Source organism: Molossus molossus, unplaced genomic scaffold, assembly GCF_014108415.1.
Source record: "Molossus molossus isolate mMolMol1 unplaced genomic scaffold, mMolMol1.p scaffold_m16_p_6, whole genome shotgun sequence".
NCBI lineage: Eukaryota > Metazoa > Chordata > Mammalia > Chiroptera > Molossidae > Molossus > Molossus molossus.
Window position 1 is genome coordinate 76,250,968 of NW_023425399.1, and position 19,369 is coordinate 76,270,336.

The 19,369-nt window shown below is 39.7% G+C and overlaps 1 protein-coding gene across 1 annotated transcript in view; it reads right to left on the reverse strand.

The window, feature by feature from the left end:
• Positions 1–16,247: 16,247 nt before the first annotated feature.
• ANKRD29 (ankyrin repeat domain 29) overlaps positions 16,248–19,369 on the reverse strand; it is a 46,105-nt gene continuing 42,983 nt past the window's right edge. Inside the window, exon 10 of the mRNA XM_036245509.1 lies at positions 16,248–16,349. Within this exon, the coding sequence (XP_036101402.1) occupies positions 16,266–16,349 (84 nt within the window). The 3' untranslated portion in view covers positions 16,248–16,265. The remainder of the gene's footprint in view (positions 16,350–19,369) is intronic.

Sequence of the window (19,369 nt, forward strand, 5' to 3'; positions counted from 1 at the left end):
CACTGAGTCAGAAACTCTGGGGATGAGCCTGAATGTTTGTTTTTTACAGGCCCTCCAGGTGGTTCCAATGCACCCTCAAATTCAAGAACTAAACCTGTAATGTATTTTCTGGCTCCTGGTGGGTTGGTTAGCCTTCCAATTTTAGCAAAGTCCTTATGGAGAAAACAAAACGACCTTTACAAAATAATTGATGTGAATAAAGAAAATTTCAAGGAACATATCAAACATTTCTGGGAGATTCCAAAATGGCGGCGGAATGAATGGAAGCTACACAGACCATCTCCAAGGACCAGACTGGAATTACAACTAAAATAAAGACAAATCATGAGGGAAAAAGCAACAGAAAAGCAGCTTACGAGGACCATATAACCAGGGACAGCAGCGGTCTTATCTGTGAGCAGCACCCTCGGGTTAAACTCCCAAACAGCTCCACAGTGCAGAGCCAGGACAGAGGCTAAAATAGCCACAGCCACTCACCTTGGGCTCCGGCAGAGGGAGGGCACACTGGACTGGAATTGTGTGGGGACACTCGGGGTTGGGAGGACCCTCAGAGCTTTTGCTGAGTTGCAGCCACGCAAGATGGTGGCCATATTGCTCCTTCCCAGGGCTCTGGGGAGAGGTAGCGGCCCCTCCCTCGGAGATCCAACCCCACTCTGTGGGACACTAAAATGCAAATTGAGGCTCATTAACAACCAGCATTTGCCCCACCCTCCGGAAATCCCCTTATGCTGAACACCTCAGGGAGTTTTTCTTATTTTTGTCTCTCTTCGTTTTGTTTCAATTTTATTTTTAATTTTATTTTTGTTACAGATGTTTCTCCTTTTTTACCCCATTGACACCCTCCTCCCCATCTCCTCCGCCCTGTTCCTGGCTTTGTTGTCCATGTCCATTGGTTATGCGTACATGCATATAAGTCCTGTGGTTTATCTCTTCCTTCTAGTCACCACCCCCTCTTCAGAGGGTTGTCAGTTTTTACGGTACTTTCATGTTTCTGGATCTGCCCTATTCCTCAGACTGTTATGTTTATTATATTAAACACAAATAAGTGAGATCATGTGGTATTTGTCTTTTTCTGCTTGTCTTGTTTCACTTAGGATAATACTTTCCAGGTCCATCCATTTCGTCTCAAAGGATAAGAGATCTTTCTTTCTTGCAGCTGCATAGTACTCCATTTTGTATATGTACCTCTGCTTTTTGATCCATTCGTCTACTGATGGACACTTGGGCTGTTTCCAGATCTTAGCTATTGTAAATAGTGCTGCTATGAACATGGGGGTACATATATTCTTTCTGATTGGTGTTTCAGGCTTCTTAGGGTATATTCCTAGAAGTGGGATCACTAAGTCAAATAGAAGTTCAACTTTTAATTTTTTGAGGTAACACCATAGTGTTTACCACAGTGGCTGCACCAGTCTGCATTCCCTCCAGCAGTGTACTAGAGTCCCCTTTTCTCCACACCCTCGCCAATACTTGTTGTTTGATGATTTGCTGATGACAGCCATTCTGACAGGTGTGAGGTGATACCTCATTGTTGCTTTAATTTGCATCTCTCCGACGATAAATGATGTTGAGCATTTCTTCATATGTCTCCTGGCCATTTGCATGTCCTGTTTGGAGAGGTGATTATTCAACTCCTCTGCCCATTTTTACATTGAGTTCTTTGTCTTCCTTTTGTTGAGTTGTATGAGTAATCTATATATTTTGGAAATTAACCCCTTGCCTGATGTATCATTGGCAGTGATGTTCTCCCATACAGTGGGTTGCCTTCCATTTTGATGGTTGTTTCTTTTGCTGTGCAGAAGCTTTTTAGTTTGATATAGTCCCATGTGTTCATTTTTTCCTTTGTTTCTGTTGCCTTAGGTGATGTATCAGTTTAAATTCTGCTGCGTATGATATCTGAGGTTTTGTTGCCTACATCTTCTAGGATTTTTATGAATTCACGGGTCACATTTAAGTCTTTTATCCATTTGAGTTTATTTTTGTGTATGGTGTAAGTTGATGGTCTAGTTTCATTTTTTTTGCATATAGCTGTCCAATTTTCCCAACACCATTTATTAAAGAGGCTGTCTTTACTCCATTGTATGCTCTTGCCTCCTTTGTCAAATATTAATTGAGCATAATGTCTTGAGTCCATTTCTGGGTTCTCTCTTCTGTTCCACTGGTCTATGTGCCTGTTTTTGTGCCAGTATCAGGCTGTTTTGATTACAGTAGCTTTTTAGTAGAACAAGATATCCGGTATTGTGATCCCGCCTACTTTGTCCTTCTTTTTTAAGATTGCTGTGGCTATTCGGGGGCTTTTTTGGTTCCATATGAACTTTTGAAATATTTGTTCTAATTCTGGGAAATACATCGTTGGTATTTTGATGGGGATTGCATTGAATCTATAGATTGCTTTTGGTAAGATGGACATTTTAATGATGTTAATTCTTCCAATTCATAAACAAGGTATGTGCTTTCACTTTTTTATATCTTCCTCTATTTCTTTTTTCAATGACCTGTAGTTTTCTTTTTTTTTTTTATCCTCACCCGAGGACATTTTTCCATTTTTTGTTCAGGTAGAGTGGGAGGGAGAGAGAGGATCAGAGAGAGAGAGAGAAACATCGATGTGAAAGGAACACATCGAGTGGCTGCCACCCACACAACCAACCAGGGCCGGGGACAAACTGCAACCGAGGTACGCGCCCCTAGCAGGAACCGAACCCGGGTCTCTCAGGACACTGGCCGACGCTCTAACCGCTGAACCAAACTGGCCAGGGCAATGACCTGCAGTTTTCTGCGAATAGGTAGGTCCTTTATTTCTTTGGTTAAGTTTATTCCTAGGTATCTTAATTTTTTTTTTGCCGCAATGGTACATGGGATTGTTTTTTCAGTTTCTCTTTCTGTGAGTTCATCATTGGTGTATAAGAAGGCCGTTGAGCCCTGGCCATTTTGGCAGTTGGAGCGTCGGCCTGCAGACCAGAGTCCCAGGTTTGGTTTCTGCTAGAGGCATGTACCAAATAAAAAAAGAAAAAAAGAATGCGGTCGATTTCTTGATGTTAATTTTGTATCCTGCTACTTTGCCAAATTCATTTATTATGTCTAGTAGATTTTTGATGGAGTCTTTAAGGTTTTCTATGTATAATATCATGTCATCTACAAACAATGACAGTTTCACATTCTCCTTTCCAATTTGGATTCCTTTTATTTTTACTTCATGTCTGATTGACTTTCAGTACTATGTTAAATAAGAGTGGTGAAAGTGGGCATCCCTGTCTTGTTCCTGTTCTTAAGGAAAATGCTTCTAGTTTCTGCCCATTGAGTATGATGTTGGCTGTAGGTCTTTCATATATGGCCTTTATTATGTCGAGATATGATCCCTCTATTCCCCCATTGCTGAGCGTTTTTATCAGAAATGGATGCTGGATTTTGTCGAATGCTTTTTCAGCATCTATTGTTATGATCATGTGGTTTTTATTCTTCATTTTGTTTATGTGGTGTATCACATTTATTGATTTGCGAATATTGTACCAGCCTTGCATCCCTGGGATGAATCCCACTTGATCATAATGAATAATTTTTTTGATGTGTTGCTGGATCCGATTTGCTAGTATTTTGTTCAGGATTTTGGTGTCTATGTTCATCAGGGATATTGGCCTGTAGTTCTCTTTCTTTGTAGTGTCTTTTTCTGGTCTTGGAATTATAATTATGCTGGCCTCATAAAACGAGTTTGGAAGTCTTCCTTCCTCTTGAATTTTTTGAAATAGTTTGAGGAGAATAGGTGTTAGTTCTTTTTTGAATGTTCGGTAAAACTCCCCCATGAAGCCATCCGTGCCTGGGCTTTTGTTTGCTGGGAGAGTCTTGATTACATCTTCAATTTCCTTAGTTGTTATTGGTCTGTTCAAGTTTTCTATCTCTTCCTGGTCCAGTTTTGGGAGACTATGTGTTTCTAGAAATTTGTCCATTTCGCTTAGATTGTCAAATTTGTTGTCATATAATTGTTCATAGTAGTTGTTAATGATCTTTAGTATTTCTGTGGCATCAGTTGTTACTTCTCCTCTTTCATTTCTGATTTTGTGTATTTGGGTTCTCACTCTTTGTTTCTTGGTGAGTCTAGCTAAGTGTCCATCAATCTTGTTTATCTTTTCAAAAAACGAGCTCTTTGTTTCATTGATATTTGAATTGTTTTTTAGGTCTCCATGTCATTTATTTCTGCTCTGATCTTTACTATTTCCTTCCTTCTACTTGCTCTGGTGTTTTCTTTTTGTTTGCTTTCTAGGTCTTTAAGTTGTGAGGTTTGAAGTCTTCTGGAGGACTTCAAAGGAGAAATCGATAGCAATACAATCATAGCAGGGGACTTCAATACCCCGCTGATACCACTGGATAGATCCTCTAGATAAAAAATTAGCAAGGAAACAGAGACTCTAAATGAAACACTGGATTTAATAGATATCTACAGAGAATTACACTCCAAAACTACAGAATTCACATATTTCTCAAGTGCACATGGGATATTCTCAAAGATAGACCACATGTTAGGACACAAACTACGTCTCTACAAGTTCAAGAAGATTGAAATCATATCAAACATCTCAGATCACAATGGCATGAAACTAGAAATCAATTGCAACCAGATCATGCAAAGACATTGGAACACATGGAGGATAAATAGCATGTTATTAAACAACAAATGGGTCACCGAAGGGATCAAGGAAGAAATTAAAAGCTTCCTGGAAACCAATGAAAATGAACACACCACACCACTGCAGCGAAAGCAGTTATGAGAGGGAAGTTCATAGCACTACAGGCCTACCTCAAGAAGCAAGAAAAATCTCTAATAGACTATCTAACCTCACAACTCAAAAAATTAAAAATTGAACTTCCATTTGACCCAGTGATCCCACTTCTAGGAATATACCCTAAGAAGCTTGAAACACCAATCAGAAGGAATGTATGTACCCCCATGTTCATAGCAGCACTATTTACAATAGCTAAGATCTGGAAACAGCCCAAGTGTCCATCAGTAGACAACTGGATAAAAAGGCTGTGGTACATATATTCAATGGAGTACTATGCAGCTGCAAGAAAGAAAGATCTCTTATCCTTTGAGAGGACATGGGGGGACCTGGAAAGTATTATTCTATGGGAAACAAGCCAAGCAGAAAAAGACAAATACCATGTGATCTTACTTATTTGTGGAATGTAATGAACATAACAGTCTAAGGAATAGTGTAGACCCAGAGACGTGGAAGTAGGGTACAGACTGACAACCCTCAGAAGAGATGGTGTTGGGGGGAGGGAAAAGATAAACCACAGACCTTATATGCATGTATGCATAACCAATGGACATGGACAACAAAGCCGGGGAAGGGGTGAAGGTGATGGGGAGGAGGGTGTCAATGGGAAAAAAAAAAGGAGAAACATCTGTAACAAAAATATAATATAATATAATATAATATAATATAATATAATATAATAAAATATTTCTGGATGGGCAGAAATTCTGATGCTCCACAAATACTGTCCACCAGTTACAAATAGTAACAAAGACTTTTTAACCTTATATCTGTTTCTGCTGTGTCTTTCGTTCAACTTTCACAATGCCTAAAAGTCTAGGGTATGTATTTTAAATAAACTCTCCTATTCCTAAGTGACATTTTTCCCTTCCTTACTGCAAAGTAACCCATGTCTATGGTAGAACCTTTGAAAATACACAAAAATTGAAAGACAAGAATAGAAAAATCATTTATAATTCCACTATTATGGATAATCTGCGTCACATTGTAGTGTATTTTCTCCTTTTATGAAAATTGTTTTAGCATGGTTGAGATCCTAAGAGAGACTTTTTGCTTGTTTGTTTAAATAATATTTAATACCACTATCAGTATATACACTATCAGTATATACAACATTGATTGCATAATAACAAAGGACAAAATGAGGAAACATGAAATTATTAGACATATGCATCTTTATAAATGTGCAAAAACATTCTCCAAAACAGTTCTGTGTATTTGAAAACATATATGTAAATATAATATATGGACTTTGTAAACAGGTGGGAATATACTGTATACATTTTACAGCTTGCTTTTTACACTTAGCAATATGCTTTATTACTAATGTGCTTTTTTTTTTTTTTTTTTTTACTAGCTCTATTGGATTTAATTATTTGTATATGACATTTCTGAAGCCAATGATGTAGGCCAGTCTCAGAAAAGAGCCTAGGTCAATGAAATATAGTTCACCAACAAACAAGAATTTCAAAATAACTCATCTCCAGTTGCACTTCTGGTATAGTGAAGGGTTTGAATGGTTCCAGTAATATTGCATACATTTACCTTTCTTTTTCCATAATTTCTTCACATTCCTGAGCTTGTCTGGATTCCACAAAGTTTTGCATCTTTCTGAGCCTCTACATTCCTCATGATATTGCACTGTGAAAATCTAAACACTATTCAGCATTTCCCTTAAGAAGAGAGATGAGCCCTGGCCGGTTTGGCTCAGCGGTTAGAGCATCAGCCTGCGGTCCAGTGAAACCCAGATTTGGTTCCTGCTAAGGGCACATGCCTCGGTTGCAGTTTGTCCCTGGCCCTGGTTGGGTTGTGCGGGTAGTAGCCAGTCCATGTGTCCCTTTCACATCGATGTTTCTCTCTCTCTCTCTCCTTCCCACTCTAACTGAACAAAAAATGGAAAAATGTCCTCGGGTGAGGATAAAAAAAACAAAACAAAAACAAAAACAGAAGAGAGATGAGAACATTGACTTAAGAAAAATTCTTTTTACTTAGCAGATGGGAGGGAAGGCTAGATATATTCATGTTAATAGTTTTTGATCTTTTACATAATTTACTGAATCAATCTCCTGTTGGACATTTGGTTTGTCACTTTTGTTACTGGAAACGATGCAATGAACATTCCCGCACCTAAATCCTTGCAATTATATACAAATAGAATTTCAGAAAAATTTATATATTGTTGGATCAAAGGAAATGAGCATTTCAGTTTTGATTAATGCCAAATTGCTCTCCAAAGAGATTGCATTTTACACCTTTGCTAATAAAATGGAAGTACCTAATTCCACCTTCTTGCCAACTCTTATCTTAGCCATTCTGCTTGGTGGAAAATGGCATCTGTAATTTTATGTACTTTATAAAATATTGTGATGCTTTAATTTGCATTTATTTCAAGTGAGATTAAGAATTTAAGACAGTTAGAAATGATTTTATTTCTTTTTCTGTGCTCTTCATTTTCAATTAGTAGTTTTCATGACTGTAAAAGCTCTATTAGGAAAATTAACCTGTCGGTCTAGTATATGTATTACAGATATTTTTACTAATTTACTAGTTTTCAGGCTTATAACAATTATTTCATGTTTTCCTCTAGAATTTTAATGATTTCATGAAAATAATAATCCATCTGAGATTACTTTGCTGTAAGGAGTGATGTAAGGATTCAGTTCCCCTCCTAGCCCCAGAGCTTGGGCAATCACATGGCTATCTGCTCTTCTTAAAGTCATCATTGGTTTCTGTGTTGCCAAATCCAAGGATTTATTTTCATCTCACTTGACCTCTTAGTAGCATTCAACACAGATGACCACACTGTGCAACATAAAACATATTATTCTTTAACCCTCACTCTCCTGGGTTACCTCACAGGCTAAGTATCTATTATATCTCATCTTCTAGACGAGGGATGTGCTTTGATCAGTATTTTCATGTTAATAAAATGTCATTACAGCACTGGCTGGTTTGGCTCAGCAGTTAGAGTGTCAACCCACAGACCATAGAGTTGCAGTTTCAATGCCTGGTCAAGAACATGTACCTCGGTTGTGGGTTTGATACCCCTATTTTTCTTTTTTGATTAATGTTTAACCCATATATAAAGTGTACAAAGCTTACATGTACAGTTTTATAAGTCTTTACATATTGTACACTTATATTAGTTATCTATTAATTCATAACAGATTACCCCAAAATGTAGATTAAAAGAATAAACATTCTTTCACAGTTTCTGTTAGCGAGGGGTTGGGTCATTCTGTCTCAGGTTTCCTCATGGGGTTGTGGTCAAGACGTCAGCCAGCCATCACCTGAAGGCTTGCCTGGGGTGGAGGGTCTGCGTCCAAGGTGCTGCAGGAAGGACGTCTCAGTTCCTCTCTAGGAGGCTTCTCCAGAGGGCTTCTCGAGTGTCCTCAAGACTTGGCTGTTGGCTTTCTCCAGAGTGAGATCCAAGAGAGAACAGGCTGAGTCGCAACGTCTTTTATGATCTAGCCTCAGAAGTGAAATGACATCACTTTTTCCATATCCGTCCGATCACACAGACCAGGCCTGAGACAGCATAGGATGGGGACTACACAAGGACAAGAATGCCAGAGGAGGGGAGCGTTGGGGGCCTTTCTGTAGGCCAGTACCACAGATCCATGTAGCCACTACCCAGAGAAGCACATGGACGCTTTCGGCAGTCCACAAGACTCCCTCATGCCTTTCCCCAGGAGGGTAGCCACTATTGACTTCCGTCACCATGAATTGATTTTGCCTCTTCTTGAACTTCAGGTCAATAGAATCATGCGCTTCTATGTCCGGTTTCTTTCACTCAACAGTGTGAAATGTGTGGATGTGAGAATCATTCTTATTGCTCATAGCAGTATTTCATCCTTTTTATTGCCGAGTAGTATTCCCTGACCTAAAACCACCATAGCAGACATTTGGCTTGTTTCCAGTTCTTGCTATTATAGAGTTATAAACATTCTTGTAGATGTCTTTTTTTTTTTTTTTTGAAATATGCACTCAATTTTGGGGGGGGGAGTTCTGCAATAGACTTTTAAAACTCCATACTTAAGCAAGCCAAAGTTCACCGACATCTTCATTTAAAATATCTTACAGCTACAACTCATGATTTAGTGCCAGTGGTTCTGACTGACTCAGAAATGGGGCATTGTCGGTCAAACTTCTGTTAAAATGTTATTCACCCTATTAAGGACACTTGGCTTGGTGACTAATCCAGTCACGGGTTGTGGTGGCACTTCCACTCAGATCCGATGCTGCCAGCATGAGGATAATTAGAAACTTGGTAGTCAGCATTCACAGTGGTGTTCCCTTCTTTGGAGAATTCAGTCACATGACACAATTTCTGTTGTCTGGGGTGTTTTTAGTCTAATCTTTCCTAAAATAGGGAGTCCAACTTTTGTAAACTAAAGACTTTCTTTCTAAGGCTATTCTCATAAGTCCAACTGTAGGAAGTGGGAGAAAACAGCATTTCCGTCTTTCAGTATTAGAGGGTTAAATCCAAGTTCAGAAGGGAAGAAGAGGCCAACAATGGGAGTAGTAATTCTTTCTGATAAAGCCGACAAGGCATCTGAGAACAGAAAGTCTTTCATAACTTCCTTCAGTTGTTAAAATATGACTTCATTCATAGTTTAAAATTATCTTAAAGTATTGCTAAAAAGAAAGTTAAGAGCACCAGGAAAAGATTCTAAGACTTTCCAGACCCACTAACACATAAATTACTTAACTGAGGGCTAAGCACAGTAGCCAGAGAGCCTGGAGAAAATACCTGTTGGTATTACTGGTTTATTTCATTATGTTTAGTAGGTTAAGCAGAGCAAAGAGACTCTCTCTGGTGGTCAGGTAGAGGAATGTGAAATAAATTATTCTAATTTTGCTCAGAGAGCACATAACTTGTTGTTTGTTTGTCTGTGTATTGTTTTTCTCCATATTTTGTAGCACTGGTACATACAAGAGCATGAGCTGATGTGGGACAATGGCATGAAGAACCCTAACATAGTGTGGCTCTGCTCACCTCACTGCGCTTCTAGGCACTAAACCCACTAACTAAACCCAATCAACTGACATAGGCAAACATATTTTCTCTCATTGCACCAGTAAGATAGTAAAACATTAACTCACCACACAGATCTTGCATCCTTATAGTGTGGCACAAAGTACTTTATTTGTGACAAAGTGGAGGCAATGCATTTTTTTTTTTATTGTTCTTTATTGCTTTTAGAGAGAGAGAAAGAAAGAGGGAGAGAGACAGAAACATCGATAAGGGAGAACATGGATCAAGGCAATGCATTCTGATAGTTGCCAACAATTCCTAGAAAGTGTTAGGATTGGTTTCACAAATGCAGTTCTACCAATCACAACTAGAATTATTTCAAGGCAATCATTTTATGTATTTATTTCCATTGATTTTTAGAGAGAGTGGAAGGGAGAGAGGGAGGCAGAGAGAGAGAAAAAGACAGAAACATCAATGCAAGAGAGACATATTGATTGGTTGCCTCCTAAATGTGCCCGGATTGGGCTGGGAATTGAACCCAAGACCCTTTGGTGGTCAGGCCGATGCTCTAACCACTGAGAAACTCCGGCCAGGGCAACCATGTATTATAATTTAATGTTAGCTCCAGGTCCTGACTAGTTACATTATCATCTCCAACACAGGGTTAGAGTTCTTGGGGGACTGAACAAGCTCACCACAGCTGAAGTTATAGAGCAAAAGTCAGTCTGGACGTTGTATTACATGGCCAGCCCTTGTGTCACATGGCCACACTTCTTCATGGGGTCGTTGCCCACTCTCTTCTCCTCAGGACTTTCTTCTTCCTTGATACGTGTTTCAGTTCCCATGCCTGTCCATTTCATCTCATTTTTTGCTAACTTCCTTTTTTTGCTTCAAAGTTCCTTCTTAGTCTTTTTCTCTCACCAGACTCTCCCTCTTTCATCCCATGACTTTGGCCATCACTTCTCATAGATGAAGCCCCAAATCAGCAACAATCTTGTCCTAAACATTAGCTGCTGTTTATAACTGCCTTCTGGAATCTATTTCACACATCCTTCGAACTGAACGTGCTCAAAACTTTCTCTCTCTGTCCCCGTCCCCAACTCTGCTGTCCTTTCCCATTCCCTAACAGTTATTGGCGCATCTAACATGTACATCTTGTGGGTGGAAAAGAGTTAACAGAGCAGACCTGAGGCTGCTATCCTTAGAAATTCTTGCTTACAAAGTTGTCTGTTGGCTGGCATCTGGGGTCTTGGTTGTCTAACAGCTCCCTACACTGATACAAAACTTTCCCTAAATGATAATGGCTCATTGTGCCCAAATCATTTGAACAAACAATGTGATTGAAGCTGAATGCCTAGAAGTCTGGAATTTGGTAAATGCTAGGTGGAGGGTGCCTGTGTGACCAGGTCTAAATTAAAAGCCTGGGTGAGTCTCTAATGAGCTTCCCCAGTAGACAGCACTTTACAATGGAGTCACAACTCATGCTAGAGTAATGAAGCTGGTCCTGTGACTCCACGGGAGAGGACTCCTGGGAGCCTGCACCTGATTCCCTCTGTCTTTACTCCATTTCCCTTTCTCTTTGCTGATATTGTTGTGTGTCCTTCTGCTGTCATCTTAGCCCTGAATATCACTCAAACTGGGGGTGGTCTTAGGGTCCCCTGACATATCTTACTATAATTCCTCTCTTTTCCTTACCCTCTATGTTCAATTAATCACCAACTATTATTAGCTCTGCCTGTTTTGAAAAAAATGTCCTATATTTTCCACCCTTACTGCCTTCATGCCACAACCGTGACTCCATCTGGGCACCACCCTCCCCTAATTTCCCACACTAAAAACAGCAAAACAAGGAAGAGTTTCCCAGGAAGTTTTGTTTGAATAAAAAACCTTTTGGGGTCATTACAAAAGTTATCTACAGTAGAAATAATGAAACCATAGGTCCATAAGTAACATAAAGCTTACAGAGATGAATATCTAACTCTAAAATTCCATTTTATTAAAAATCACAGATATAACTTCTGATTAAAAACAAACAGAGAAAAGTAGCAAAGGCAAATTGGATAGTATATTAATTTTATTTTGAATTATTACCTGGAATATTTCATCAAACAAATGGACATAATAAAAATCTTTTGTGGTTCAATTAAGCAAATAATTTGCATAGAAATTGCTAGCTCTAAGTCATAGGATGCAGAGCTCATTGAGTTGTGAATTAGATTAACATAAAATAAGAATCATCTACCTGTGTGCAAAAAAAATTACAATTTAACTTTAAATAGGACGTTTTCTTCAGTCTTTGGTGAGTGATTTACATACTCGTATTCCCTGCTATGGATAATACCATATAATCTCATCTAGACCGAATGCGAGCCTTTTAAGCTAGACACCTCCATTAACTATTGTTAAAGCTACTGGATTCACTTTAATGGCCCTAATATTGATCAAGAACATTATCTACATAACATGATCTAATGAATAGGCCAAGGTAAACATGTTTTAGTGAAAAGAACATTAAGTTTGTGGTTTAATCCCATTTTTCTCTTTGGAACTTTGTCATTAGTCTCCATACAACGTTTGGTTTAGATCAGTGATGAGCAACCATCTTTGGCCTAAGGGCTCTAACTAAGGGAAAACTACATAAAACAGTTAAGGCCACATTATTTTCCTCTTCAAAATAAATATAGCTTGAACTTCCGGTCAAGATGGCTGCGTAGGTAAACGCGGTATCACGTCCTCCTACAACCACATCAAAGTTACAACTAAACTACTGAACAACCATCATTCAAAACCACTGACATCATGCTGAATGGAAGTCCTACAACTACGGAATTAAAGAAGCCACCACATTGAGACTGGTAGGAGGTGCGGAGGCGGACGAGCTGGTCCCACACCCACGTCTCGTGGATGAAAATCAGGAGGATTCCTCACTGGGAAGGTCCTCCCCGAGGACTGAGGGGTCCCCGTCCCACACCAGGTGCCCCGCTCAGGGTTCCAGTGCCAGGAAGAGAATCCCCATAACTTCTGGCTGGAAAAACCAGCGGGAACTGAGGCTCAGGGAGGCTGAGGGGGCTGGAGCCCCAGGCAGCTCCTCTTAAAGGGCCCGCGCACGAACTTATCAGACTCTCTCCCTCTAAGCTTGGAGGGGAGGCAGCTCCAGGGGCGCCAGAGATATACAGGGAATAACTGAGCTGTTTGGCATTGGAGCGAGGGCTGGAGAGAGGGCTTTCTCCAGAACAAACGTGCTGTCAGAGCCCTTTGTTCCTTAGGTGAGCCCTTCCCTGGGGTGGCAGACAGCTGCCATATCTGGGACTCCAGCAACCTGGCTCACACTGGTAGCCCCGCCCTGGTGATTCCCTGAGGCCCCGCTCCACCCAACGTTCAGGACCACCCAAGCTGTTGCCAGTTGCTTAACCATAGGATTGGCCTGTCTTGGATCCTGCTTCAGGTTTTTTCTAAATTCTTTCAAATGAGCAGCATTTGGTCTCAGCTGGCCCCAAACCTCTTGTTAAGTAATACATAGAAACAAACACAGAGAGGCAGCTGTAATGAGGAGACAAAGAAACAGGTCCCAAATGAAAGAACAGAACAAAACCCCAGGAAAAGAACTAAGCGAAATGGAGATAAGCAACCTAACAGATACTGAGTTCAAAATACTGCTTATAAGGATGCTCAATGAACTTAGTGAGAACCTCAGTGAACTTAGGGAGGGCCTCAAGAGCATAAAAAAGGACCAGGCAGAAATGAAGGAGGCACTAACTGAAATAAAGAATAATTTACACAGATTCAATAGTAGAGTAGGTAAAGCCAAGAAGCAAACCATCAATTTGGAACATAAGGAAGCAAAAAACACCCAATCAGAACAGCAAAAAGAGAAAAGAATCCAAAAAAATGAGGATAGTGTAAGGAGCCTCTGGGACAACTTCAAGCGTGCCAACATTCGCATCTTGGGGGTGCCAGAAGGAGAAGAGAGAGAACAAGAAATCGAAAACCTGTTTGAAACAATAATGGCAGAAAACTCCCCTAACTTGGTGAAGGAAACAGACATACAAGTCCAGGAAGCACAGAGAGTCCCAAACAAGATGAACCCCAAGAGGCCCACACTAAGACACATCATCATCAAAATGCAAAAGGTTCAAGACAAAGAGAGAATCTTAAAAGCAGCAAGAGAAAAGCAGATAATTACCTACAAGGGAGTTCCCATAAGGCTGTCAGCTGATTTCTCAAAAGAAACTTTGCAGGCCAGAAGGCAGTGGCAAGAAATATTCAGAGTGATGGTAAGCAAGAACCTACAACCAAGATTACTCTATCCTGCAAAGCTGTCATTTAGAATCGATGGCCATATAAAGAGTTTCCCAGGCAAGGAAAAGCTAAAGGAGTTCATCACCACCAAACCGTTATTATATAAAATGTTGAAGGGTCTTTTTGAAGAAAAAGATAAAATATACGAACAAACAAAATGGCAATGTATACATATGTATCGACAATTGAATCTACAAACAAAATGAAGAGGCAGAACAGAAACATTCTCATAGATACAGAGAACATTTTGTTGGTTGCCAGATGGGATGGGGGGTTGGAGGAATGGGTGAAAAAGGTGAAGAGATTAAGAAGTACAAATTGGTTGCTAGACTGACAAACTTCAAAGGGAAGAGGGTTGGGAGGTGGGAAGAAATAAACCAAAAAACTTATGTGTAACCAATGGACACAGACATTGGGAAAAGGCAGGAGGGGGGTGGGAGTGGGGAGGAGGGGTTCAAAGGGGGAAAAATGAGGAACATCTTTAATACATTCAATAATAAAGATAAAAAATAAAAAATAAATAAATAAAAAAACAAAACAAAATAAATATAGCTTGATGACATTCCCATGGGGGGAAATGTGTAATTGTACAACTTTGCTGAATAAAAGAAAGTAAGTGAGGAAACTCGCACTGCTTTGCAGCTACTGAAATATTTATAAATGGCTGTTTTTGCAATCCAGATATCGAGCTTTCTAATTGTTTATCTGAAATTAGATTGTGTAAGTGCTGCATAGCTAGTCAGGTTGCTCATCACTGGCTTTGCTTGTGATATTGATCAAAATAAGCTAATTTTCGTTGATTGATTATTTTATTGATTACAAAAAACTTTGAGAGACTATCTTCTAATTTCAAAGTTATATTCCATTGTTTACTGACTTAAAAAAAATGCTTTTAGTAACAGTGCTTGTTGGTTCAAAACAATCTTTTGGGATTACATTTCCCTCCACTTCAACATGTATTTATACACAACATTGGCAGGAAACCAGAGAATGTGAACAAGAAAACAAAAAAATGTGTTTTTAAATAACAGAAATTCCATCAGTGTTGATTATGGTAGATTATAAAAAGCAGATTTAATTTTTGTGTGCACAATTAGGCACTGACTGAGGCATTTAGACACCAGTGATTATAAAGTGCATCGAATATAAATTTTGACACCCCTTCTCAAAGGAATAATTCAATAAAACTCAGCTATCAATGAGCTCAAGAACATGCATAGAGGAACATTTACTACTTACTCATAACAGTCTTTTATTACTTATAGTCCTGCAATAGTAATAGCCACATATTGTACTTGCATATGTCATATTTTATCCAAGGATCTCAAAGTCACTATATCAAGCAATGTGATGTTGGAAGCTTAAGATTCCAAAGCATGTTAAATCTACTTAGTATGGCACAGGAAATAGAGTCCCAATAATAGAACCAAAATAAAAGCTCAAAGAAACAAGCCTAAATTTCCTGTGGTTTGTAATTTTCGGAGTTTCCAAATTTGCCAATAGTATCCTGCCATACCTACACTACAGACCCCAGGTAAAAATGATTTTTACATGTCAGGTATAAGATGGGGATCAACTCATAAATGCACAATTTGTCTTTTTTTTTATAGTTCAACAGTCCATCTTTGAAAGCACGTGGTGGAATATTAGATGTGGCTTTTTAATAATGCTACCTGACACATCAGTGAGTCTTAGTGACCTTGGCTGTGATCCCCGAGTAGAAGAAAACATTTCACACTGGAATGACATACATACGTGTATATGTGTAAAATATAATGGAGCTATATATTTTAGCACACTTACATTCAACACGAAAACAAAAGTGCACTGGTTCATTGAAGATCAGATTTTCAGTCTTTAAAAGGCTTACAGTCTTTCTGTCTTACTTAAAGCTCTTAGAAGGTTTAACAGTTTAACTGAGAGACCCAGGTTAGTATAGTTTAAAATGAGTTTCTGTGGAATCCACGAAACTGCCAGGCCCACGGGAGCGGGGTTATAGGCCGAGTGAGAAGCCCAAGTAAACGAGGGAGGGGCCCCTGAGCTGTTCTGTTCTTGCTTCAGGGCGCGAAGCACAGCTCTTCTCGGTCAGGGATGCAGGGTGGGCACTCAGAGCATTTTTTTCTTTACAGAATTCCCAACACTATTTGAAAGCAATTTCTAGTTGGACAATGTGATTAAGGTTTCTATCTTTCGGGTCAAATACGCAATTAAGCTTCTTAGCTCTTCCTATGTCCTTCTTGACCTCGGAGGAGACGCAATATACGTTCGTTTTTGGTTAGTTCTGCTGGAAGTTTATTGGCCTGAAAGAAGAGAAGATAGGCATTAGTGAATTCCCACAGTTGGTGTGGTCGTAGGGACTCCAAAGAGGGGGCTCTGACCAAAGCTTGCTCCTCCGCTGGTGAAAAACCCCACTGACTCTGTTTTGTATTAAGTCATTAAAAATCTCTATTAACCCACCAGTGTCGCTCAGTGGTTGAGCATTGGCCCATGCACCAAGAGGTCACCGGTTTAATTCCTGGTCAAGTCGCAAGTCCCAGTTGTGGGCCCGGTCCCCAGTGGGGGGCATGCAGGAAGCAGCCAATCAATGTTCTCTCTCATCGATGTTTCTATCTCTCTCTCCCTCTCCCTTCCTCTAAAAAAAAATAAAGAAAAAATAAATAAACAAATATAATTTTGCCCTGGCCGGTTTGGCTCAGCGGTTAGAGCGTCGGCCTACGGTCTGGAGAGACCCGGGTTCGGTTCCCGCTAAGGACACGTACCTTGGTTGCAGTTTGTCCCCAGCCCTGGTTGGGTCGTGTGGGTGGCAACCACTCGATGTGTCGCTTTCACGTCGATGTTTCTCTCTCTCTCTCTCTCTCTCACTCTCATTCTATCTGAACAAAATATCGAAAAATGTCCTCGGGTGAGGATTAAAAAAAAAAAAAAATCTCTATTAAATGTAAAAATATCACTGGTTATTTTCTGACCTTATTGTTAGGGTTATTTTTCTATCTAGCCATCTCTCTTGCTAGACTGTAATCTCCTAGATGCCAGGGCCCATGTCCTATTAATCGTGTATTCTCATTTCCAGCACAAGACCTAGCATGTCTAACATGTGCTCAATAAATACTGCTAACCTTAAATTGAATACCTTATATTTAATTTGTTTATATGAGGCAATCTGTTTGACAGGGACTTGAAATTATTGGATGAGACGGTGGAGTCAGGAGGCGTGCAGAGATACCGGGAAGAGCAGGGCCAGTGGCCCCCGCTTCCCACGGGCCTGTCTCACTGCATGTCCTTTCTTTCCACAGCGCTGCGGAGACACATCCTCACACATTTATTTAGTGAGTGAATCTCTACCATCTGCAATAAATGTATGGGGCAGTGGTTCTCAAACTTTTTGGTCTTAAAAATTATTGAGGACCCCAACGAGTTTTTGTTTTTAACTTATTAGAAACAAAAACTGAGAAAAAAATTAAGATATATTTATTAATGGATTAAAAATAAAAAACCCATTACAGGTTAACATAAATAACATTTATAAAAATCACCAATTTTTCAAAACCAAGTTAGTGAGAAGAGGAGCATTGTTAATGGTTTTACATATTTCTATATTGCCTAGTAGAGGACAATTGGATTCTCATATTTGCTTCTGTATCCAGTCTATCGTGATACAGTGCTTTGGTTTGATGCGTAGGAAGAACATTCAGCTTCACACAGGTAGGTAGCTGAAAAAGAGAGGAGCATTTTAATAGCCTTTTCAGATCACCATAGAGATTCTTGTTTGATGCAACACCAACACAGGACATGTGGTAGTTGCTTAAAGGTAATTGCCATGTGGAATTTGAAACCATATCAATGAACTTTTCATACTCTATTACATTAAAATCCATAAGTCTATCTAGGTATAGGTGGATATTTTTAAAAATCTCATTGGGGATATTTTTTCCTTTTTTTTTTTTTCAAAGAGAGTAGAAGGGAGGTTGGGAGGGGGGAGAGAGAGAGAGTAAACATCAATAGGAGAGAGACACATCGATTGGTTGCCTCCGGCATGTGCCCTGATCCAGGGCCAGGGATTGAACCTGCAACCCAGGTACGTGCCCTTGACTGGGAATCAAACTGGCGACCCTTTGGTGTGCAGGCCAACATTCTAACCATTGAGCAACACCAGACAGAGCCAGGTGGATTTTTTTTACCCATGCATGATTTATAACAGCATACACTGGTCACTTAGAAAATAATAGTTCAATGAGTTATGCAGAACTTCCAAATGTTGACATGTTTTATTACGTAATATGAACAGATCCCATTCATGAGTATTACCATTGATTCATCCAAAAAAACCGTTAAGTGTTAGGAAGCTGTTAGGCTCAAGAGGTGGATACAAGTCATTCTTTCAAGTAAAAATGATGTTCCATGAAAAAATTAGCCGGTTCACTCATAATTCCAACAATTGCACAAACGCCTTTAAAAAAATTTTTTTTTCCTTTATTGATTTTAGAGAGGAAGTGAGAGGGAGAACGAGATAGAAACATCGATGAGCAAGAACATCAATTGGCCCCCTCCTGCGTGTCCCCACCCCGCACTGGGGATCGGGCCCAGAACCTGGGCATGTGCCCTGACCAGGAATCGAACCAGCGACCTCTTGTTGCATGGGTCGATGCTCAACCACTGAGCCATACCAGCTGGACACTTTTTTTTTTTTTTTGAGACAACCATTGTGTTCAGTGTGCAGTGGAAGTGCTTTACGTCTACTCTCATTCTGTCACACGGGATACTAAAAGACATATAGCATGGGTCAAGATTTCATAAAATTAAAAATTGTTTACTGATTCGTCACAGACTTTCTTAAGTAAAACTGCTATTTTGTAAAAATAAATTATTTTGTAAAATAATTTATAACATTTGAAGAACTTACAAAGGTTTGTAAAATCATTTGCCAGTACAGCTTGGTTCCCTGCTTGGATGTGTACTAAGGTGCCAACAGTTTCGCCTACCATTGCTTTTGCAACACTAGAGCAAATGCCAGCACAGTGAAAAGGGCAAATAACACCCTTGTATTAAGCATGTTGTTTTGATCTTACGCTTCCTGAAAGGACCTTGAGGATCCTCAGGGGTCCATGGACCACACTCTGATAATTGTTGTTATAGGTGAATCAAAAGGATGTTCTTGAGATTTCAGGAGAGGCCATTAAAGTGTAGAAAGGCCCCCAGAATGGCAGAGAGGGCTTGGATATAGCTGTCACCTGTTTCACATATATATTTTTTCTGCTGCAGAGCCTGGAACCCCAGCTGCTTTACCTGGGACCCTGATCCTAGGTGAAGCTCTTACAGTCCC